General features: G+C 44.0%; 3 protein-coding genes across 4 annotated transcripts; 1 reads left to right on the plus strand and 2 right to left on the minus strand.

Annotated features, from left to right (window-relative positions):
• Window positions 1-12: 12 nt before the first annotated feature.
• On the minus strand, window positions 13-2735 carry TRAPPC4 (trafficking protein particle complex subunit 4). 2 transcript variants are annotated; one of them, XM_072613016.1, is made up of 5 exons: window positions 2651-2735; window positions 1786-1960; window positions 1545-1648; window positions 583-709; window positions 13-348 (listed from the first exon to the last, which is right to left on the minus strand). In XM_072613016.1, the coding sequence occupies exons 1-5, from the start codon at window positions 2733-2735 to the stop codon at window positions 270-272; spliced, it is 570 nt and encodes a 189-aa protein (XP_072469117.1). In that variant the 3' UTR covers window positions 13-269. The 2 variants fall into 2 exon arrangements, with proteins under 2 accessions (XP_072469117.1, XP_072469115.1); XM_072613014.1 differs by lacking the exon at window positions 2651-2735 and adding an exon at window positions 2255-2429.
• Window positions 2736-2851: 116 nt separating this feature from the next.
• RPS25 (ribosomal protein S25) lies at window positions 2852-7450 on the plus strand. The gene is made up of 5 exons (XM_072613017.1): window positions 2852-2999; window positions 3243-3338; window positions 4055-4238; window positions 7212-7307; window positions 7401-7450. The coding sequence occupies exons 1-4, from the start codon at window positions 2997-2999 to the stop codon at window positions 7301-7303; spliced, it is 375 nt and encodes a 124-aa protein (XP_072469118.1). The 5' UTR covers window positions 2852-2996; the 3' UTR covers window positions 7304-7307; window positions 7401-7450.
• Window positions 7451-7499: 49 nt separating this feature from the next.
• CENATAC (centrosomal AT-AC splicing factor) lies at window positions 7500-16762 on the minus strand. Its single transcript, XM_072613013.1, has 11 exons — window positions 16548-16762; window positions 13539-13702; window positions 12516-12614; window positions 9499-9565; window positions 9337-9399; window positions 8874-8938; window positions 8543-8642; window positions 8392-8422; window positions 7902-7994; window positions 7695-7827; window positions 7500-7610 (listed from the first exon to the last, which is right to left on the minus strand). Exons 1-11 carry the CDS (start codon window positions 16665-16667, stop codon window positions 7580-7582), a joined length of 966 nt encoding a protein of 321 aa, XP_072469114.1. The 5' UTR covers window positions 16668-16762; the 3' UTR covers window positions 7500-7579.
• Window positions 16763-23022: the final 6260 nt, after the last annotated feature.

Below are 23022 nucleotides of genomic sequence, written 5' to 3' on the forward strand. Positions count from 1 at the left end.
GGTACCCCAGAGTTCAGAGGAATGTTTATTACAATATCTTCAATCAGGTCCCACTCCTTCCATAAATAGATCTGTACAGCACTGGGGAGGAAGGACCATTATATACAGGAAGAGAGGATGGTATGTTGAATAGTTGATTCTTAAAAGCACCACACTACCCTCTCTTGCTCAAACCCCACTCTTCTTGATGTGCTCTAACATGGGGATTTGGATCTCCATCCTAGTAAAATGGCTGAGTCCGTCTCAAGCTTTGGTCTTTGCTGGAGGGCCTATGATCCTGGCCCAAAAGTCCCAGCCTTTTCAGCCACTTCCAGGGCTAGCTTCAGATTCTGGTCAAACAGCTCACACCTGGGTTGGGGCCAGAAACCACAAGTAAGAGGTGAAGGATTATGGGGACTTGAAGTGGTACTTAATTTACTGAAGGCAGAAAGACCCTCAGTGAGAACTGGCACTCCCCTCCAAGAAACTGCTCACTTGGTTTCACATCACATTTAAGATGTTTATTCCTGCCTGCTTTAAAAGGAGGTGATGTCCTTTCAACACAACTGGCTAAATGAAAGGGGCTGGGAAGGGACAACTTACCTGATGGGCATCTCCAAAGAGTAGAATGGATTCTTGAGGGCAAAGTCTGAGTAAATCTCATAGATCTTTCGCAAGAGAGAATCAATCCCACCTTGTCGAGGATCTGCCAGTACTACAAACTTGATACCTGTGGATTGAGAGGAAAAGTCACACAGTACATGGTATAGTAGAAAAAACGCCAAGAAGGAACTCCCCCCCCCCCCCCCTTTTTTTTAAATCTTGCTTTTCACAAACTAGCTATGTGCCCTTGGACAATTTCCTTTGGCTCTCTGGGCTCCAGTTTCCTCATCTGTAAAATAGCGTTTCTAGATTACAGGACCTCAAAGGTCTTTTTCAACTCCCAGAATCTGATGAGTATAAAATGTGGCAAATTACCATCTTGTATCTATATACATTTACCTTGGCAAAGTCTTTTTGAATCTTATCTCCTTTTTGTTCTTAAAACTTTTCTAGGAAAATAGGACAGGACACACATTTTATAGATGAAGAAAAAGACCAAGAGACCTTTGTAAGGAACAAATCCAGTGTAGGCTAGGCATTTCCCAGTAGACTAGGAGGAAGCTCTGAGAAGTCCATCTCTGAGTGGAAACAAGTGTCAAGTGAATAACCAATAAGCACTCAGTTTAACTATTTTAGTTAAGGAGTGGAAACAACGGTCCGTAACATCTGCCAACAGCACATATTTGTTTGACTTCTATATCCCTTTTTTAGACACCAAGTTATGCCGTTTGAATTTTCCCTGGAGAGTGGGGAAGGAGGGAATCTGAGCCCCCTGTGAGAGTCAGTCTTGGATTAAATGATCCATGTGATCTATGTGAAAGAAGGTAAAGGAAATCTGACGACTCGGGGCTCACCTCTCTGTTTAAAAAGGACAACGGCCCCCGCTTACCAAACCAGGGCCCCACGTTCGGTCCCCCCCAGCCAGCCTCCAGCCCCAGTCCTTCCCCTTCTGGGCTCCACACCTGTCAGGGTCTGGAAGCAGTGGAGTTTGAAGGTGTCGGTCTCGAGCATCTCGATGCCAGAACTCCCCAGCTCCGGAGACAGCTGGGAGCCGATGGCAAACAGCCTGCGGGCAAACAATGAGGTGCCGGTGTGACCAGCTTTGGTGGAAATGGAGGCACAGGGGTTGGGGGAGGGGAAGGGCCCCACTGCCTTCCCAGGCGACCAGGTCAGCGGCCCCCCTCCCCCGAGGGCGCAACTCACGAGTGGAACATGGAGGCCAGCATCAGCTTCTCGTTGGACGTGAGTCGCGGTCGGCCGAAGCGGATGGACACGGGGTAGTTGGCCGGGTTGCCCAGGTACTCCAGCACCTCCTTCCCATCCGCGGTGTACTTGCCGTTCACGTCCACGCCATTGATGGAGAGCACCGCGTGGCCCACTGCGGAGGAACGGGTCGGGTCATCCCAGCCGGCCCGGGACGCACTCCTCCCACCTCCAGGACCGAAGCCGACTCCAGGAGCCACCAGCCCAGAGCCCTGGAACCTGCCACCCCTCGGGCCGGAACAAATCCGCCTTCAGGATTCTCGCGCTCGCCCCACCTCCCGGCCTCTATCCCGGCCCCCGACGAGGGAACAAATCGGATTCCAGGAGTCTCGAGCCCCGCCCCCGCCCGGAGAAAACACTCCTCGGCCCCGCCCCCAGCGCTTAGACCCGCGCCTAAGAGCCCGCCCACCCCGGATGCCGTCTCGTTGGCCAAAGGCAACGAGAACGCGCTCGTCGTGTAGCTTGAGTAGCAGGTCCAGCGGGTAGCTGAAGGTTTTCTCAGCTTCGGCTCGAGGCGTGTAGTTGTCCAGCTGATAGATGAGGCCGCCGGCCTTGTTCACCACATAAACACTGAAGATCGCCATTGCTCCATTCGCCGCTGTTTCCGATTTCTTAAGTCCTAAAAGCTCCCCTCCCTCCCTCGTTGCTCCACCCAGGAAGCCCGGAACACGTGATCCTTGACCAGCCCATTCTGCGTTGTGGAGGTTGTGGGGAGAGCAAAAACAGTGCAACGCATATTTATTGGTTCTTCTCCCATCTCTATTTTATCATTCCCGTAAGGATTAATTATTGAGTGCAAGGGTACCTTTTTGCCTTTTTTTGCCTCGAGTTCCTCGAAGAGGGCGTAGAGACATAAGCCTAACTGCATCAGATTCCCCCAGTGTTACCATAGTAGCGGTTTATGCAGTGTTGCGTTGGTATGATGCATCTTGGGAATTGTAGTCCACGCCTCTTGAACCATATCTGCCTGAGACGTACGGTGTAAGGTGTCTGCTGGGAATTGTAGTTCGCTCCGTTTCAGTTCCTTCGGCATAACCCCGGAAGCGCTTAGAGAAAGACTGAGTTTCAGCCGCCACTCTTCCCACCCACTTCCTTTTTGTCCGACATCTTACCTTGGAGGCGGCCGCAGTAGGAGTTCCTGAAGTCTCACCATGGTGAGGGCTTGGGGCCTGGGACTGGGCTCCAGAAGGAGGGGAGGAAGAGACAAGAGAAGAGGAGGGGAGATTTAAAGCATAGAGACCGCGGGGGATGGGGATGGGGGGGGGGCCCAGCCCGGGACCGGGAGCCGCTTACCCCAGGCCCATGTGCTCGGGGGAGGGGAGGCCTCGGGACGGCGTGCGGACTGTCGGGCTGCCGCGCCTCCTCACCGAGCCTCCTTCCCTCGTTGCCTCCCATAGCCGCCCAAGGACGATAAGAAGAAGAAAGATGCCGGCAAGTCGGCCAAGAAGGACAAAGATCCCGTCAACAAGTCTGGGGGCAAAGCCAAGAAGAAGGTGAGGGCGGTCGGGGTTGGGGGTCTCGCGTAGGCTTTTTCAGGCCCCAGGGTCCGAGTTCACAGAAGATTGACCAGGTTTGTTCTTTTTGGCCTCAGAGAGCGCTCTGGCGGGATGCAAAGTTACGGGCACTTTGCGGTCACTTCCGTCCGTGTGATCCAGGACCGTACCAGGCTCCTCGAGCCCGGGGGAGACAGACGGGCTTCTGACTGTCCTTGTACCGGGAGCCTGGTATGGTCCTGGAACGTAACGCCTTTGGGTAAATTAGAACGATAGAAGCCCTCCTGAAAAGTGCAGGCGACCATGTTTGCAAAGTTGTAGGCAGGGTTCGTGTTGGGTGGGGGACGGGCTACGGATTTGTGAGTGCTTTTGTGAGGCTAGAATTGCGATGAACTCACTCAGGTAAAGGTGTTGGCCCGAGGCAGAGAAGTTGGGGAATTGATGCGGCCCTTCTCTGCCAGAAGTGGGATTTCTGACTCCAGAGCTGGTTCTCTTAGCTACTACACTATGTTATTCAAGGACCAGTTGTGATGCCTTTGACCTTTGGAAAGTTACTTAACTTAAATTTGAATCCTTGCCTGAAGAAAGGTCTACATTTTCAGGCTTCAATGAGACTATACCAAAAGGGCTTTGTATTGAAAAATTAAGTAATTGTAAACAGGCCGGGTTCTGAAGTTAATAGTATGTTTTCTGACCCTTTTCTCACTCTCGAGCAGAAGTGGTCCAAGGGAAAAGTGCGAGACAAGCTCAACAATCTGGTTTTGTTTGACAAAGCAACATATGACAAACTGTGCAAGGAGGTCCCCAACTATAAACTTATCACCCCTGCAGTAGTCTCAGAGAGACTGAAGATCCGGGGTTCTCTAGCCCGCGCAGCCCTCCAGGAACTGCTTAGTAAAGGTAAAATCTGGGAAAGATCAGCTCACAGATTTTTTGCATTAACCATTCTGTCTTATTTTAGTCATTCTGAAGATCTAAAGGAAAGCAATGTCAGAATCACATGTTGTTCAACCTGCTTCATCAGACTGGTCCACTTAACTATTTTCTGAGAAGTTTGACTATGTATACAGGATACTGAATCAGTCAACATTTATTAAGCACTTGCTGTGTGTTGGGCACTCTGCTAAGTGCTGGGGATACAAAGAGGCAAAAGGCAGCCCTTGCCCTCAAATTGGAGAGGTAGCACGCAGATATATATAAGATTACACACGCATGTATGTATGTATAGGATAAATAGGAAATGGTTAACAAAGGCACTAGAATTAAGAGGTTCCTGTATAAGGTGGGATTTTAGTTAGGACTTAAAGGAAGTCAGTAGTTGGAGCAGAGTAGGGAGAGTGTTCCAGACATAGGGGTCAGCTAGAGAAAATGCCCAAAGCTGAGAAGTAGAGTGACTCTAAATGGAACAGCTGGAGGAGGTCAGTGTCCCTGGGTGGAAGAATACATGTAAAGGAATAAGATGGAAGAAGAGTGGAAAGATAGGAGGAAGTTAGCTTATGAAGGGCTTTGAATGCCCACGTAGACATTTTATATTAGATCCTTGAATCACTGGAGTTTGTTGAGTAGGGGGATGATATGGTCAGACTTTCAGTTTAGGAAAATCACTTTAGTGTCTGAATGGATTGGAGTGGGGCAATATCTGAGGCAGGTAGACCTGCTAGCAGCTTAGTAAAATAGTCAAAAGCTTGTGGTGATGAGGACCAGCATTATAGCAGTGATCGTGTCAGAGGAGAGAAGGAAGCGTATTTCAGATATAATTGCAAAGGTAAGATCAGTAGGCCTTGGCAGCAGATATGTGCTAGAGAAACAAATATAGAAGGGTCCAAGGACCTGGTTTAAAGAGGGATAGATAGAAGTATACACCTAGGATACAGGACAGAATAGTAAGATACAGGCATAATGCTTTGAGTAATTTGAGGTGTGGTAGATATTCTTAAGGGGAGATTTCAGGGAAGGTTTCGTGGAAGATGTGATCTAAATTTCCTTCCTTTATGGAACAATTTAAATGGGTGCGAATAGGGATTGGAGAATGGGAGTAAAGGGAGGGTGGGGGTGTGAGGACTATGAAGGCCTTGAATACCTGTAGTGGATTTGTGCATGGATCACAGCATTGGGGAGCCATTGTAGAGGAATGATGATTATAGTGGCAGAAAAATTAGTGAAAAATGGTTGGAGAGAGGACAGACTCTAGGCAGGAAGATTAGGTTTTTGTAGGAGCCTATATGGGAGGGCTAGAAATAGTATAGTTGTGAGAATAAAGAAGGTAGGCTATGTATGAAGTTGACTGCTAGAATAATATTTGGCAACTGATTATATGAGGAAAAAAGTAAAGAGTGATTCTATTAGCCAAATTAATAGATGGGGTGGTATTTCGTACGTACTGATGTGCTGGGATGACCAATGATCATTTGCAAATATGAAACTGGTACAATGGAAAGAATGTAGGCTTGTAAGAGTCAGGGTATGTATTAATCCTTACTACTTGTGGCCTCAGGCAAGTCTCATTTAACTTCCCTGAGCTTCCTCATCTGTAAAATGGGGAAAAGGGGACCAAATTGGATATTTCAAGTAGGAAGTTCTGGAGATGTTTTAAATGTAACATGGTCAAAACTGATCTCATTTATATTTTCCCCTAAATCTCTTCCAACTCCCATATATTAAAAAAAATTTTGTTGAGTTACCACCATCTTTCCTGGGTTTTTGTAAGCTTTTTCTTATTTTGGACTCCACATCCTCAGTCCACATACACAATCAGTTGCCATTTCCATTCAATCCCTTTGTAACTCAAACAGCTACAACTTTAGTTCAGGTCTTCCGTTGACCATTGGTTTCTGTCTCAGATCTTTGCCCACTCTAGTCCTTTCTACACTTTGCTGTTAAGGTAATTTTCCTTAAGATCATGTGACTCCCTGGTGCCCTCCATTTCCATTCTCATTGGACATTACTCCCCTTCCTGCACTTTAACTTCGTCAGTCTAGTCTTTCTGTTTCTCTACATCTTTTATTGTCCATGCTTTTGGTCTTAGCTATCCTGCATGCCTCTTTGATCTCTTCCTCAGAGTCCTTTTCTATTAAGATGTAGACCCATCTTCATGAAGCCTTTTCTGATTCCCCTATTTATTATTTTGTGTGCATTTATGCTTATTCTGTATGTTCATGCTGCACCTATTTTTACACATTGATCTCTCGGATTGGAATGAGAGCTCCTTGTATGTAGGAATTTCTTATTCTCAGTGCCTGGCAGTCTTGTTGATTGAACTGCCTTCCAGCTTTTAATCTATGGCCTTATGATATGGGCATCTGGATGGTACAGTGGACAGAGAATTTGTCAGGAAGATCGGAATTTAAAGTCAGACCTAGACTCTAGCTGTGTGGTCCTGGGCAAGTGACTTACATTCACTCAGCTTCCTTATCTGAAAAATGAGGATAATAGCACTACTTCCCAGAGCTGTTAGGAGGAATAAATGTGATTAAAGTGATAATAGTAAATCCATATATATAACGTTAGCTATTATTTAGCAGTGGAAGGAGGAAGAAGAAAGGGTGGCAATAGTCATGCAAAAGGAAATGGTTCCCAACATGAAATTGAGGTGATAAAAGTTGGCCTTTCCAGCTAGCATTAACATTTCATTGATTAGGAAACTAAACGATAGCTTATGTTCCGCATGACTAAATCCAGTATTTGAACTTTTTTATTCAAAGTTAGACTTATTTTTTAAGAGGACCAAAAGTTTGGTGATCAAGTCTTTTCCAAGTGGGCCTGAAAAGTCTTCTTTTAGAACCTAAAACTTTAATTGGGGCCATTTTAAAAAATCATTACATATCATTATATATTGATATTGGTAGCATAGTATAGCCTTTCTTCCCCCTCCAGGTCTGATCAAGCTGGTTTCCAAACACAGAGCACAAGTGATATATACCAGGAACACCAAGGGTGGAGACGCTCCAGCTGCTGAAGATGCATAACATGGTGAGGGGAAAACTAGACACGTTTCTTGAAGAAAAGGCTGTAGGATGACATTATAAATGTGCTACTCTAATTCTGATTTTTTTTTCTTTGCAGGTTCAATATTTTTATGTACATTTTCAAAAATAAACTTATTGGACTAAAAACTATTGGACTGTGTTTCCTGGTGCCACAACACAACTGAATTGGACTGTGTTAGAAAAAAACAGATTTTATTTACAATAACCATAATATTGCTAAGTTGTGGGGAAAGTTAATATTTACTTGATGGCAGGCTATTGCTTTGTTTCTGCTTTGAATTGATGCCTAGAAAGAGAGAAATTAAAAAATGAGGTTGAGGTCAGGTAAAAAAAAAAGTTCTGAAAACTAGGGTAGGCTGGCCCTACTTACCGAGATTGCCATCGACGTCCATTGTTCCAAACTCTGCCAAAGGAAGGCAACCAGCCTGCACCTGTACTAGAGAAGTGATCAAAATTGGCCCCTACTCGGTCTGGAGGTAGCTTTCTCAATTTCTGCTTCTCTTCTGCAAGGGGATAGGGAAGGTTAGAGCATTAAGTGTGGTTAGAAAAACCAATCTTACCCCTCCAACTCACTCACTTTCTTTGAGGAATTCTTCATAGGAAGGTCCAATCTGGTGTGCCAAGCTGTTGCTGTCTTCATCATCCTGCAACAGCCATGGAGGGGTAGCCCCTAAACAAACAAGAAAAACCATTATGAGTTTTACATATGTTCCCTATTGGAAACAGGGCTGTGAGGGTATCCCCCATCTTACAAATGAAGCTCAGTGACGTGCACATAATCACACAGAAGTGTCCATTATGGGATTTTGAATTTTAGGTCCAAGAATGTTTGTGCATACCCTCAGAACCAGAATTAATTAGCTTCCACTAATTCTAAAAGCAACTAAAGTTGACTAGTGGCATAGTATGTTGGTATCAGGATGCCTCTGAATCCTGCCTCACCTTGCCTATTTTGAAATGGTGTACTTACCTCACTCACAAAGTTGTTGGGAGGGCCAAGTGAGAAATGACATATCATTTCATACCCTACTGAAGGTATCAGGTCAGGAGTAACACTTGGGTCTTACCTGAATGAACATTGCCAACTCCAGGTGTGTCCTATGATTAAAAACAAGAGAGTCATGTTTAGGATGGAGGAAAGAAGACTCACAAGATGTGAGGGGATTGGCAGGGAAATTTATTTAAATGCCCTTTCACTGTACCCCCTCTCCATAGTACCTGATGTCCAATGAAAGTCAGGGACTGTGCGGCCTCCATCCAGTTCAATTCTGGGGCAGGTAGTGGGTCCAAGGAGAGCTGCTGTGAGCTGGAGGCTATGCTGCAAAAGAAAACCGGGGAGGGCCTGGAGGTTGAGGTCCTTACCCAGTATCAGATTGATAGGTGCTAGCCACAAGCACCCCAAAACAGAACTTGCTCTCACCTCACGGATTAAGGTGCCCAAATCCCCCCTGCATGTATATGTAGGAATAGCACCACTATTCTCTCATTCCCAGCCTAAGCAATCTCCTGGAGACATAAGACCCTTTAATTCAGACTCTGGTACTCTTACCTGTTTGTTCCTTTCCAGTTACAGGGCGCCGAACAGCCCTCTTCTGGGTCCGGCACTGCCTGAGGCTGAGTTTGATTCAGGAAAAATAAATGTGTCTAGAATTCCATGCCTGCCTGTGATTCCTTCCCCACCCCTCCCACCCCCATACCCAAAGGACAGATTGGCAGCTAAGCTGAGCTGCTCAATACATAGAATCCCTCCCTGCCCCAGTTAACTTCCAGCCAGACTTAGGAAGCTGGCCAGGATAATGCCCCTCCCTGCTATCTTATGGTGAGCCCCCTCTGTCAATCACCACTGTCCTGGCCAGTCTGACACCCCGGAAGCCAAGGTGCCTTCAGTTGTAGGGTTCCAAGCAGAACAGAATTTGCATGTGTTCTCAAGGAGGTCAGATGCTGGGGAGCTCAAAGCAACTCAGAGACCAGCCATGGTGGATACTGCGCTGGAGCCTCGGTTGGAAACCAACCTCTAAGACAGATTGTACCACCTCCTGCCGGCTGCGTTCCACCTCTCGAATCTGAGCTGCCATCTGTGGGGTCATTGTGGAGAGTGCAGGGAAGATTAAGATGCTGTCTAGGGCACAGGAAACTCAGGCACAGGGAATTCCTACAACCTCACCCTAACTTACCCTTTTAATCATTTCATCCTCTTTTTCCTCATAGGAGTCCAGGGCCTTTACCATAGATTTCTTGAATCTAGAAAGAAATTACAGGGATGGGGGAACCAGTCATCCTGATCTAGTGGGCATGGCCAAGTGAACTGTTCTCCAAGGTTCTGGCCATTCAGACCCCCCAGTCAGAAGTAAAAGGAAGTCCTCTTTCCTTAACCAATCTACACATCTCAAACTCCTACTTGGCCCCATTCTGCTTAGCAATCCTCTCCTCCCTCAGTTACTTCTTCCTGCCTTGTCTAATCTCTTCCCCAATTACACACTTTCCCAAATGAAATTCAGAGTTTTTGATTGCACCCATTACCTTGGCATCCTTGATTAGTCCTTCCAAAAAACCCCAACTTGGGCCACTTCATGGAAATATGCGGGTGGGGAGAGACCCTCTAGTTTTCAGTTTTCCATTTCCCACCAGTCTGAGTGATGCTTAGTCAAGAGTAAAGTAAAATCATTTGAGGAAAAATAATCTAGGATTTCCATCCACCTTTTTGTGGAATGCACAGACCAGCCCCAGCTGGTATTATTTCCTTCACTGTACAATTAGCAAGAACAACTAAAAACCTGTTTTCCTGTCATTTCAGGGTTCTGAGTCTGACACAAGACTTCCTTTTCCCGTGCCCATGGCTGGTCTGACTACACCAGATGGTAGTAGCTTTGATAAAAGCTGCTTATCACCTCAGCTGCCTGAGATAGCTGAAGCATTACCTATCACTTCCTCTTAAACCAGCCCACTTTGGCTTCAGTTTCCTAGGTGTGCACTAGCTTTCAAATTCCATTACTGAGAATCTGATAGTAGGTCTGCCTCCTCCCTACTGTGAACAGCCTCTCCCACTTCTGGATAGGTCACAACATGGTTTGTATCATGCATATTAGCACTTTATTTTATTCCATTTAGCACTGGATGAAATATGCTACCTACCTCCTAATAGGTGACAGACTCAAAGTGCAGACCGACACCTTTTTTTTTTGGATACGGCTAATGCAGTAATTTGTTTTGTTTGATTTTTCATGTTTCTAATGGATTTTGTTTTTCTTACTTTCTCAATGAGAGATGGAAGGAAAGAAGGCAGATGTTAGTGAAAATTAATTTTAAAAAATTAGCTTCATTATATTGTATCTTATGCTTTCTCATAATTTTGGAAATATATTAAACATTTCCTTTGTATCCTTTTCACTATCACAAAAAGTTACATATAAAGTAATACAGTGGCCTATTAGTGGCTTGGTAGATACCCAATTGAGTTGAATTAGACTGGTTATCTCATTACTGAGGTGGACTAAGTGCTAATTCAGTGCTTCAGATTTTCCTGATGTGGGTAACTTCTTCCTTTGATACACTGTGATTACCCTTCCATGCCTTAGTTGATGTACAAAATGCACATTATAGCCAAAAAAATGTCATCCTCTGATGAACCATAGCGATTGAGTCTCTCTCAACTTAGCCAGGTTTGCCTTTGCAGGGCAGACAAGATGACGTGCATCACCAGGCTCTGACTCTGCATCTGCATCTTGACCCATCAAGGTTTTTACTTCCTTGGCATAGCCTTTTGACAACCCAGCGTTATTTTCATAACCAAATGAGGCACTGTTTATTTAAAAAAGTTATAGGATTATGAAATATTAGAACCAGAAAGGAGTTCCAAGATCATCTAATTCAAAAGTTAATTTTATAAAGTAAGGTTAAACAAATTGCCTGAGAAAGCTAGTTGGTGTCAATCAGGACAAGAACTCAAATCTCTTGACTCCCACTGAGCCCAGTGGGCTTTTAAAAAAATAAGTTTTAAATGTGTTTAATAGGAATGTATGTGTAGCTCCCGTATCAGATTACATCTTGGGGGGAGGGAGGAGAGAAGGGGAGAAAATTTAGAACATGGAAGTGAATGCTGACAACTAAAAATAAATTAATTGGAAAAAAAAGTAAGTTTTACTGATGAAGTTTGTTTTTAAAGCACAGTAATTTCTGGAAAATAAGGCAGTTAAGTGTGACCAATCAATACAGTGACTCAATACAGTGGGCTTCCCTCCACCCCCAAATGAAGTGCATTTCCTAATCTTCAAAGGCAAGAATACTTAATATTTGGCATTGTTTTAGCAGTGACCTATAGAGCTCTTGATGTGGGAGCCAGGAAGACAAGTTTAAGTCCTAAATCAGACACAAGTTATATGATCCTGGGCAAATCATTTAGCCTCACTTGGCTTCAGTTTCCTACCCTATAAAACAGGATAATCATAGCACCTCCATCACAGAGATCAAATGAGATAATACATGTAAGGGTTTTGTAAACATAAAGTGTTATATAAGTATTAGTCATATGTAATTATAGTAATTTTGAATATTGATATTATTTCTATGTTTCTGCTTACTTCATTTTACATCAGTTGATAGAGGTCTTCCTTTATTTCTCTGAATTCCTTATTTTCATTTCTTACAGTGCAGTAATATTCCATGACATTTATATGTCACAATTTGTTCAGCTATTCCATAATAATACGTACCTACTTTGTTTCTAGTTTTTGCTACCACAAAAAGTTCTGCTATCAATGTTTTGGTACGCTTGGTGCCTTTTGGGGGCATCCTTGGGATATATGCCCAGCAGTAGGATCTTTGTATCAACGAGTATGAGCGATCCAGTTACTTTTCTACAACAATTCCAAACTGTTTTCCAGACTCAAATCATGGCTTGACCAACAGCACATTAAAGTCATCCTGGAGTTCTTCCAATATTGATTTTTTTTCTGACTTTTGCCATATCTTCTAATTTGCTGGATCTGAGAAAAAACCTGAGCAGTTTTAATGTGCAATTCTCTTATAATTAGGGACTTGGAGCAATCTTTCACGTGGTTGTTGACAGTTTGAAAATTTTTCTTTTAAAAACTGTTTTGACTCTATATCGGGGCCAATATTCTTTCTACAATACCAAGGCCACCTTTGGTTCACAATTTTTTGTCCCCACATATCCATCCTCATAATGGCTTACCGGCTGTAATCTTGCTGGGAGACTAGGAACTTTTCTTTTAGCAAGACATCTGCTTTATTCTCCCACCAAAATTTACTAGTTGCTTTCCTGTGGTCTGGACTGTGGATGAAGAGAATGATAAACAATGATTAAGGATTCTTTCTTCCTTTTTTTCTAATATATTTTTCAAGACAGATTCATCTAATCAACTTTCCATAAAATACATTTCTAGAAATCAGTTGAACAAAGCTGCCTGATAGACTGCTAATGATAATACATGTTATTTTCAGCTTTACTGATTCTTAACAAAAAAGAAATAGATTGAAATACAATCAATGATAATTATTAACATAATTCTTTATTTGTGATCTGAGTTTTATTGCTAGGCTTTTCTTTCTAAACGAATGGACAGAGAAGCCTCTGCTATAGTCATGCCATGGTAAATCATCACTCCTATGATTCACACTGCATGATTAAGGACTGCAGGAACCTTGGGCTATTTTCCCTCTCTGGTACAAGAAAAACAGTGTTCAGTGATACTGAATGTCCTCATACATAATATGCCACCTTGCATCTATGTGCTTTTGCAGTGGCTATAGCCAAACCTTAGAAAGTATTTCTTCCTCACCTCTGCCTCTTAGAAACCTTAGAAGGTTTCCCCTTCAAGATTTAATTTCACCATCACCTTCTTCATGAGACCTTTGTTGATTAACCTCTCTTGTATTTGTCTTGTACATATAGCGTATGTGTGTGTGTATGTGTGTATGTGTGTGTGTGTGTGTGTGTGTGTGTGTGTGAGAGAGAGAGAGACAGAGAGACAGACAGACAATGGAAGCTCCTTGACAGGGTAAGGACTGTTTTCCTTTTGTCTTTGTAACTCCAGTGTTGAGCACAGTGCCTGACACCTAGCAGGCACTTAACAACTTTGCTAATTGGTTGATCTGGCCAGGCTACTTCTTGGGCTAATATTAAGGGAAGGCAGGAGAAGCCCTGGTGACTGTGCGTGTGCCTCCTGGCTATCCTTTCTCAGCTCCCTGTACCTACCAGGCCAGATGTTCTAGCAGACCTCCATGCAGCACAGTCATGTTTCCATGGCTCAGGTGTTTCTGAACCTCACAGCCACAGCACAGACACCAGCAGCACTGGTCATGCTCAGGGGAATAACGCTCTACCTGGGCAGCCCGGATGGCTTTTCGGGCAGCCTCCACCTGGTAAGAGAAAAAGAGAAAGAGAATGGAGAGAGCTCAAAGTCAATCTTTTCATCCTTTCATTCAATGACCTCTTCCCTAGCCCCTGGCCACTCAATTCCCTTTTTTCAAGTTCTTTACCTTCACAGGATGACATCTACTTCAATCTGTAAGTCTATGAATCTATTCTGAATCCCTGAAAAGTAGTTGTCAAGATTTTGATTGAGAAGCTCCATTGGAAGAGATCTTGCTATATCTCAAGACAAAACCATTCTATTTTCTGAACTACTCCAACTGCAGTTTTTCTTTATATCCACCCCAAATCTGCCTCATTCTTTAACTATTCCTCATTCTGTCCTCTTAGGCCTAATATAAATCTAATCCCTCTTCTACATGACATCTCTTTATATGCTTCAAGTCAGTGATCAGATCTCTCCTAAGTTTTCTCTTTTCCCAGGTTAAACATGACTAGTTCATTCAAACGATCCTCAGATGGTATCACTGTGAGGCCTTTCAGTCATCCAAGCTGCCCTCCTCTAGACATTCTCTAGCTTATCAATATTCCTCCTAACATGTGCTGCCTAGAAGTGAGTACAGTAGTCCAGATATCATCTGACCAGGAAACAGTGCAATGTGATACTTATAACCTTAGTTCTGCTTAGTTAGTTAGTTTGTTAGTTAGTTAGTTTGGGAGAGGAGAGGTATTAGACTGACTACCAAACTGAAGGTGTACAGAGCTGCTGTGCTGACCTCACTGTTATATGCTTGTGAAACATGGAGAGTCTACCAGCACCATGCCAGGAAACTGAATTGCTTCATTTGAACTGTCTTAGGAAGATTCTGAGGATTACCTGGCATGATAAGGTACCAGACACTTAAGTTCTTGCTTGAGCTGAACTGCCAAGTATTCAAACTATGCTTCAAAGAGAGCAACTTTGATGGGCTGGCCACGTTGTTCAAATGCCAAATGTATGCTTGCCAAAAAGACTATTTTATGAAGAACTTGCACGAGGCAGACGATCACATGGTGGCCAGAAGAAGCGATACAAGGAGATTTTCAAGGTCTTTCTCAAGAACTTTGGATTTGACTGCAACATGGGAGGCACTGGCACAGGACCGCTCAGCATGACATGCCCACATAAGAAAGGATGCTGTGCTCTTTGAGCAAAGCAGAACTGAGACAGCACAAAGTAAACACAGGATGATCAAATTTGGGTTATCCACCCCAAATATTCACACAGATCATCTGTGCCCAACCTGTGGAAGAACATTCCGAGCTTGTATTGGTCTGATCAGCCACAGTTGGACATAATGAAATTTCACTTTATCATGGTGATGTCATTTTGGTCCTCTTCGAAGACAAAGGACAACAACCAACCAACCAGTTCTGCACACTACAATTCTCTCAATTCATTGTAAAACTGGATTAGCTTTTTAAACTGCCATATGATATTTTGATTCTCACTTAGCTTGTAGTCCACATTCAGAACTGTCATGTAACCCATGCCTCCTCATCTTCTACTCTGGAAGCTGATTTCTTGAACCCATGTGTAAAAATTTATTTATTTAATACATGTCTCCATTAAATTTCACCGTATTAGACTGAGCCCAGTTTTCTAGTCGTTTTAGATCCTTACTCTGTCACCCAACAACACAGCTCTCCCTCCCTTCTCAGCTTTGGGATACCTGCAAATTTAGTAAGCATACCACCTATCTAAGTCACTGAGGAAAACATTAAATAGCACAGAGTCATGAGGAACCACAGTAGAGGCCCTTGAGCCATTTCATGACTACTCCTTTAGACTTATCATTCCACTGGTTCTGAATCCACCTATAATGTCATCTACCTACAAATTCACTTTGACCACATTTCTCCTGGTCCACAAGAACAGTAGGAAACTTTTGCTAAAGGTAGGTAATTTATGTTAATTCCCTGATCTACCAGTTTAATAGCCCTGTGAAAATGTAAATTAGATTATTTTGGCATGATCTGCTCGCCAGATAATTCTTTATTAATATTTTGTCAATGCCGATGATCTCATTTTCTTTTCTATTATCTGTCACCTCATAGCTGACCCCTCTCTGTTAATAATATACAAAATGGCTATCACGTCAATGTTGTATTCTGATACTGATTAGCGACCTGTCTCTCTTTTCTTCTACTACATGTTGGTAGGCATATTGATCATTAAGATTTTAAAAATTTAGATAGTTATCCTTGCAGAAGTCACACTGGCTCCTTGGGATCATCACTTCCTGTCCAGACAGGTATTCACTAAGCATCCCTTTCATCAAGTCAACAAGCATTTATTACTATTTATTTCATAATTTAGGAGACTATTTCATTCTAGAATCCTGGCAATAATTTAAGCCAATATCCTTCCCTGGCCTATGATTTGCAGACCACTGACTTCCCCCAAAGAAAACACAAGATCATTATTTATCCTTTAGTCCTGAAGCGCCTCTCCTGTTGTCTATACCATATTTAGACCTCCGTCACTGACCGCGCCTCCGCAATCCCAACACCCGAGGACGTGCTAGGGCCAAGGACTCGGGCCGGGGCTCCATTACTGAAAAGCTAGCGGTCATCTTCGGGCTGGCTTCTCCAGTAAGAGGACTTTCTCTTTAGCAGAGAAAACCAGTGGGAAGCGAGCAGGGCGGAGGTCTGCCTCCAGCCCCCACCCACGAGGCCCGATCTCTTTCTTCTCTTTCCCAGTCCCTTCACCTCGCGCTCCCTCGGATTCTCCCCCGATCCTGTCATCCTGATCCCTCCCGAGATGCTCCCTCCTCACGTCCGCCCCGCCCCTCCCAACAACCCCCACCCCCGCCGGGCCCGGGCCCCGCCCCCATCCTCCCCGGGCCGGACCTGGGGCAGCAGCCGCTCCAGGGCCTCCCTCAGCTGTCGCTGGTGTTTGCGGCTGTAGACGTGTCCGCGGCCCGAGAAGAAGCTCTGGCGGCACAGAGGGCAGCGCTGTGCCGGGGCCATCGCTCCCTCTCTACCTCCTAGCGCCTCCTCCTCCGAGACCCCTCCCCGCGACCTGCGACCCGGAAGAGCCCCCGCTCTTTCCGGCCTGGGCGGGCCTCTCTGAGTTCCTCTTACCGCGGCTGCGCGGACACGCCGTCTGCGTCCGCGGGGTGAGGGGCGTGGCGTTCAAAACTAGGGCAGGAAGTGACGTACGCTGAGTCTTGTCCGTAGCGGAGGGAGGATTCGAACATGCGCCGCGTCGCTGTACGTTTAGTCCGCTCGGTGAACGCCTTATGTACAGCGCTGCCCTTTGCTAGGTGCTGCAGAACAGCAGCCCGTGGAGGGCATCCTGGATTTAGAGCTAGACGTCAGCTGGCGGCCATCGGCTCAATAGAAATGCCGGTCCTACGTAGGCGTTACGTGACTTACCCAGGGTCACACATCCGGTAGCCGATGGCGGTGTTGAACCCAGTCCTCAGCGACTCCCAGGTCCCGCGCTCTGTGCGCTAGACTCGGTTGCCTCTGCTCAAAGAAAGTAGAACCAGCAAAGGAAAGATGGGAAATGTTAGAAGAGGTTGGAGACGCTGTCCCTTTTCTGCTCTGTTGACTGCCTTCTCTGGCTTCCCAGGTCCCAACTAAAGTCTCACCTCCTAGAGGAAGCTTTGCTCAGCCTCTTAGTTCCAGTGCCTTCCTTCTTTCTGTTCATTATTTCCTGTTTAGCCTACATGTGGCTTGCTTTGTTTGCCTGTTATCTCTCCATTGTAGTTCTCCTGGAGGGCAGGGACTGTCTTTGGCCTCTTTTGTATCCTCAGTGCTTAGCACAGGGCCTGGCACATAATTGGTGCCGAATGTTTATTGACAGGCAGCTTAGTGTCGAATTGGAACACCGGGCCTATCAAGTTCAAATCTGGCCTCAGACACTTTATTAGCTATGGGACCCTTGAACAAGTCACTTAACCCTGTTTGCCTCAGTTTCCTCATCTATAAAATGAGCTGGAGAAGGAAATGGCAAACCACTCCTACATCTTTGCCAAGAAAGCCCCAAATGGGGTCACAGTATCATCTCCCATCTGTCTTTTTAAAAAATGACTGCTATCTTGTTTCTCCACAATCTACACTTTACATCCCTCCCCACCCCAACCATCCATTACAAACAGAATAAAAAGGGGGAAAAAAACCATTGAGTGAAACTGACCAATATAGTGCAGGGCTGACACTGTATCCAGTTCCACACCCTTAGTCTCCTGTCTCTGCAAAGACCTGGGATGGAGGTGACTTCTTAGATTTCTTCTTTGAGTTCAAGCATGGTCATTATAAATCTTCCAGCATTCAGTAGTTTCAGTTGTCTTGTTCTTTCTTTTATTTTCTTGTAAGTCATTTGGACCCTTGGAGGTTTTTTGAACCCTCCTGGCTTAGAGTGAATGTCAATAGTAACTGTTTCTGGTCCAAACAACAACCCTGAGACTCCTGTCCCTCCCGTCTTGATTTATTTTTTTTCTTCTCTATTTAAAGGGGCCATCCCCTGACTACTTTGAATGATACTACTGAATGGATATTACCTCATTTTAAATGAGTACCTGAAAAGGCCTTAGCATAAAAGGCCAAGGTCTCCCATTGCATCGGGGGCTGTCTGGAGTCATCCTGATGAATATCTGGTCACTGGATTCAGATGGTTCTGGAGGAGAAGTGAGGCTGGTGACCTGCACAGCTTTCCCTCATTCAAAACAAAGTCAAGTGCAAGTCATGTCATCATTTCTCTGATGTCGTGGTCTACTTCGAAAACCTGTAGGTCATTGTGTCTATTGCTTTTATGGCCGCTAGGTGGCGCAACAATCAAGCAATAAACATTTATTAAGCAACTACTACGTGTCTCGGAATGTGCTAAGCTCAGGGATACAAAAAAGAGGCAGCGGCATTGGACCTGGTGGCAGAAGGAAGCCCTGATGCTTAACTAGCTGTGGGACCCTGGGCAAGTCGCTTGATGTGTCTGACTCAGTTGTTTCATATATGTAAAATAAGGATGCCAATAATACTTACTCACAGCTTGTAATCCTCCTTGTGAGGATTAAGTGAATATGTGCAGTGCTTTGAAAACCTTAAAAGAAACTATATAAATACTAGCTTCATTATTAGCTGTTGTTATTCTTCGTCCTTCATTTTGCATGAGTTCATATAATAATAATTAAATTGCTTTTTAAATATGCTACATGACAGGTACTATTATTGTCCCCAGTTTACAGATGGGGAAACCGAGGCTGGGAGAGATTTAAGTGACTTGCCCAGGGTCCCAGTGAGTATCTGAGGCACGATTCTTGAACTTAGGTCTTCCTAATGCCAAGTCCCAAGCTGACAACATATGTCTTCCCATGTGTTTGTTCATAAGTCATTATTTCTTACAGCATAGCCCAGTAATATTCCATTAAATTCATATGCTATAACTTATTTATCCATTTGGCAATTGATACCATCTTTCTTGCAGACCTAAAAGTTAATTTTGTTGCCATCTCCCAGAGACTCAAGATCTCCCTTTATCTCCTGGTAGATGGGTGAATGAATGAATAAAGCATTTATTAAGCATTTACTATGTGCAAAGCACTCTGCTAAGCCCTGGGGGATTCAGATACAAAAATAAGAGAGTCTCTGCTTTTTAGCTCACATTCTAAAAATGGGAGAGACCACACATGTAGGGTTTCAGCTGCAAGTTGGATGGCACAGTTCCCACGGTCCTTAGGGAGAAGATGAGAATGCCTCTTCTTTAATGCCATTTCCACTGATAAAATCTATCCATTTCTGATGTTGAACATTTTGACCATGTTCCAAGAACTTTCTTTTTTGGGTAACTAGTTGAGGAGCAGTGGCCAGACTCCATTCTGAAGGAGTTGCTTCCCACAATGATGTCTGAGGACAATGGGCTAGAAGTGTTATTCTCAAGGCTGCTGGGGTCCAGAGTTCAGGATCCTGCCTTATCTCCATCAGGGTCTCAGGGGAGATGGTGGTCCAGGTGGTGGTGATTTGATTTACCTAACCTGTGCTGTCTCCTGTCCCTCCCTCAGGGTGCTCTGCTGCTTCAGGAGATACCCCTTAACCTGTTCCCATTGCCCCAACCCTACAAGCAGGGATCAGCTTCAGGGTCGCAGTGGTGGGGGCTTAATGAGTCTCCATGAATAAATCCTCCAAAGTCTCTCCCTACTCTGTGATTCTGTGATAGCTAATTTTGGAATCACTGAGTATTAGAGCTTGTAGTTATCTATCACATCAAATCTTTTAATTTTATAGATGGGAAGAAATATACTGAGGCAGTGCTGGCCTTTAAGTCAGGAGGCATCTAAGTTTAAAGTCTAGCTCTGACACAGGGCTTCACTCTCCTAGCCTCAATGATCTCATCTGTAAAATGGGAATAATAGTATTTACGTTACCTACCTCAAAGAGTTGTTGGAAGGAAATCTTTTTCTTGACTCTTAAAGTGCCCTATTAATATGAAATATGATGGGAAATAAAAACTTGGTAAATTTCACAAGGTCACACAGCTGTATGGAGCAAAGACAGGACTCAAATCAGACTCTTGGGAACACATTTATCTCATCCATTTGTTCCCTGGTATTTATTTCAAACACTGACAATGCTTAATTCAATCCAGCAAATGTTTATGGGCTGCCTACTATGTGCCAGAAGCATCATGCTAGACTCTGAAGAGAGATAAAAAGGAAGAAATGGAACATTTCTTCTCCACCTTCAAGTAGGATGTGGAAAACACTCCTACTCGGGTAAAAGAGGTGGTAGGGAAACAACATGTGTATGGATAAGCCTAATGAAAATACACACAGTGTAAATGAGAAGGAATATTTTTGGGGGGAAGGGGAGAGGATCAGAGGATTCCCTATGCCAAGGCTCAGAGATGGAAGATTGTCTATGGAGTATTGTCTATGGAGATGAATGAAAGGGCCAATTTGGTTAGAATGGAAAGTTAGCGATGGGGAGTAATGTCTGGAAAGATAGGGGTTTTATAGACAATAGAGCCACCTGCTCCATTAGGATATCAACAATGTCAAGATATCTGTGGGATGGCTCTCAGCATGTTAGGTAGACCCTTGTGCTCTCAGAAATGTTTTTTGGGAGGACATGGAGGAAGAGAAGAAGTAGATGGGTTACTACCGAGTAGAGGAGATATTGGCATTGACAAGCTCCCACACATCTATGGAGGAAGCAAAGTAGCTGCAGTTCTGCTTATGATGGCTTCCTGACTATTCCCACTAAGTGAAGCAGCAGCACAGCTAGAAGAAATTGCTAAGCTGCTCTCAGAGGGACCAGTGCTCTGATACTTTCATTCATTCATTCTTTCCTTTATTCAAGATTTATTGACTTAGGTACAGAAGGAGCTACACAGGCCAGTCCAAAAGCATTTGCAAAGCACCTAAAACATGCCAGGCTCTGTGTTAAACGCTGGAGATACAAGAAGGAGACAAAATACAATTCCTTCACTCGAGCTCATAATCTAATGGGGGAGATAAGTAGACAAATACATACAAATAAGCTTTATACACAATGGTCATCAGTCATTTTTCAGTCTCGTCTGACTCTTTATGACCCTATTTGGGTTTTTCTTGGCAAAGATACTAGAGTGGTTTGCCATGTTCTTTTCTAGCTCATTTTATAGATGAGGAAACTGAGGCAAACAGGATTAAGTGACTTGCTCAGGGTCACACAGCTAGTAAGTATCTGAGGCCAGATTTGAACTCAGGAAGAGGAGTCTTCCTGATTCTAAACCCAGTATTCTATCCACTTCACCACCTACCTGCCCTTATACATGATAAATAGGCAATAATTAAAAGGGAGAAGGCATTAGAATTAATCTCTCTTTTTTATTTTTATAATTAATTTATTTGCTTTCAGTTTTCAACAATCACTTCCATAAGTTTTAAATTTTTCTCCCTCTCCCTCCCCCTCCCCACGATAGTACCCAATCTTATATGGGTTCTACACATACATTCTTATTAAACACATTTTCACATTAGTCATATTTGCGTAGAAGAATTAAAACAAATGGGACAAATCTTGAGAAAAACCAAACCAAAACAAAACATAACAAAATAGAAAATAGTCTGCTTCATTCTGTGTTCTGACACCTTAGTTCTTTCTCTGGATGTGGATGGCATTTTGCATCAAGAGTCCATTAGAAATGTTTTAGGTCCTTGGATTGCTGTGAAGGGCCAAGTCAACCCCTCTTAATAAAAGGATTTATTTTTTAGAACTTGGACTTAGTCAAGAGGCTACACCCAAGGACCTAGAAGGTCACATGTTGCCTTGAGGTCTCAGGTTACCCACCCTTAGTTTAGGGGGAAAGATAATGAGTTCAGTGTTGGACACCAGTTTAATATGTCTACTGGATATTCAGTTTGAGATGTCTGAAAGAAAGTTGGAGATTGGAGGTCAGCAAAGAGATGAGAGAAGGATAGGTAGATTTAAGAATTGTTAGCATAGAAATATAATTAAATCCAAGGGAGCTGATGAGATCACCAAGTGAAATAATATAGAGGAAGAAGAGAAGAGGACTCAGAACAGAGCCCTGAGGGGACACCTTTTGTTACAGGATGTCATCGGGGTGTAGATCAAGCAAAGGATACTGAGATGGAGTGGGTAGATTAGTAGAAGAACCAGGAGAGAGTGGTGCCCCAAAATCCTACAGAGAAGAGAGTATCAAGGAGGAGAGAAAGATCCACAGTGCCAAAGGTTGCCGAGAAGTTGAGGACAATGAAGACTGAGAAAAGACTACTGCATTTGGCAACTAAAAGATCATTGGTAACTTTGGAGAAAGCAGTTTTAGTGGAATGATGAGGTTGAAGATTGTAAGGAGTTCAAGAATGAGAGGCGAGAATGTGGAAGCACCTCTTGTGGAAGGCTCTTGGACTTTAGCTACCCAAGGCAGAAGAGATATATGACAACAGTCAGCAAGGGTGGAAGGATCCAGAGAGGGTTTTTGAGGATGAGAGAAAGAGGGATGTGTTTGTGGACAACAGAGGAGTCGATAGATGGGGAGAGACTGAAGATAAATGATAGAGTGGGAATGACAGAGGGGGAAGAGATAGGATCGAATGGGATCACTTGTATAGGTAGAGGGGTTAGCTTTGATAAGGAGTAAGGTCACCTCTTCATGTGAGACAAGAGTGAAAGAGGAAAGAGTGGCAGAAGTCATTTGAGTTATTGAAGTGCACCATTTCTTCCTTCCCTCTTCCCCTCTCCACACCCCAAGGCAGTCAACAGGACTGAGAGGGAGGTCAGGAAAGAAAGGGTATTCACTAGCTCAGAAAAGACACAACAAGGGTGAGACCAATTAACCAACAAGGGTGAGATCAATTAACCACAAATTAACAGCATCAAT

The sequence above is a fragment of the Notamacropus eugenii genome, chromosome 5, assembly GCF_028372415.1.
Source record: "Notamacropus eugenii isolate mMacEug1 chromosome 5, mMacEug1.pri_v2, whole genome shotgun sequence".
Lineage (NCBI taxonomy): Eukaryota > Metazoa > Chordata > Mammalia > Diprotodontia > Macropodidae > Notamacropus > Notamacropus eugenii.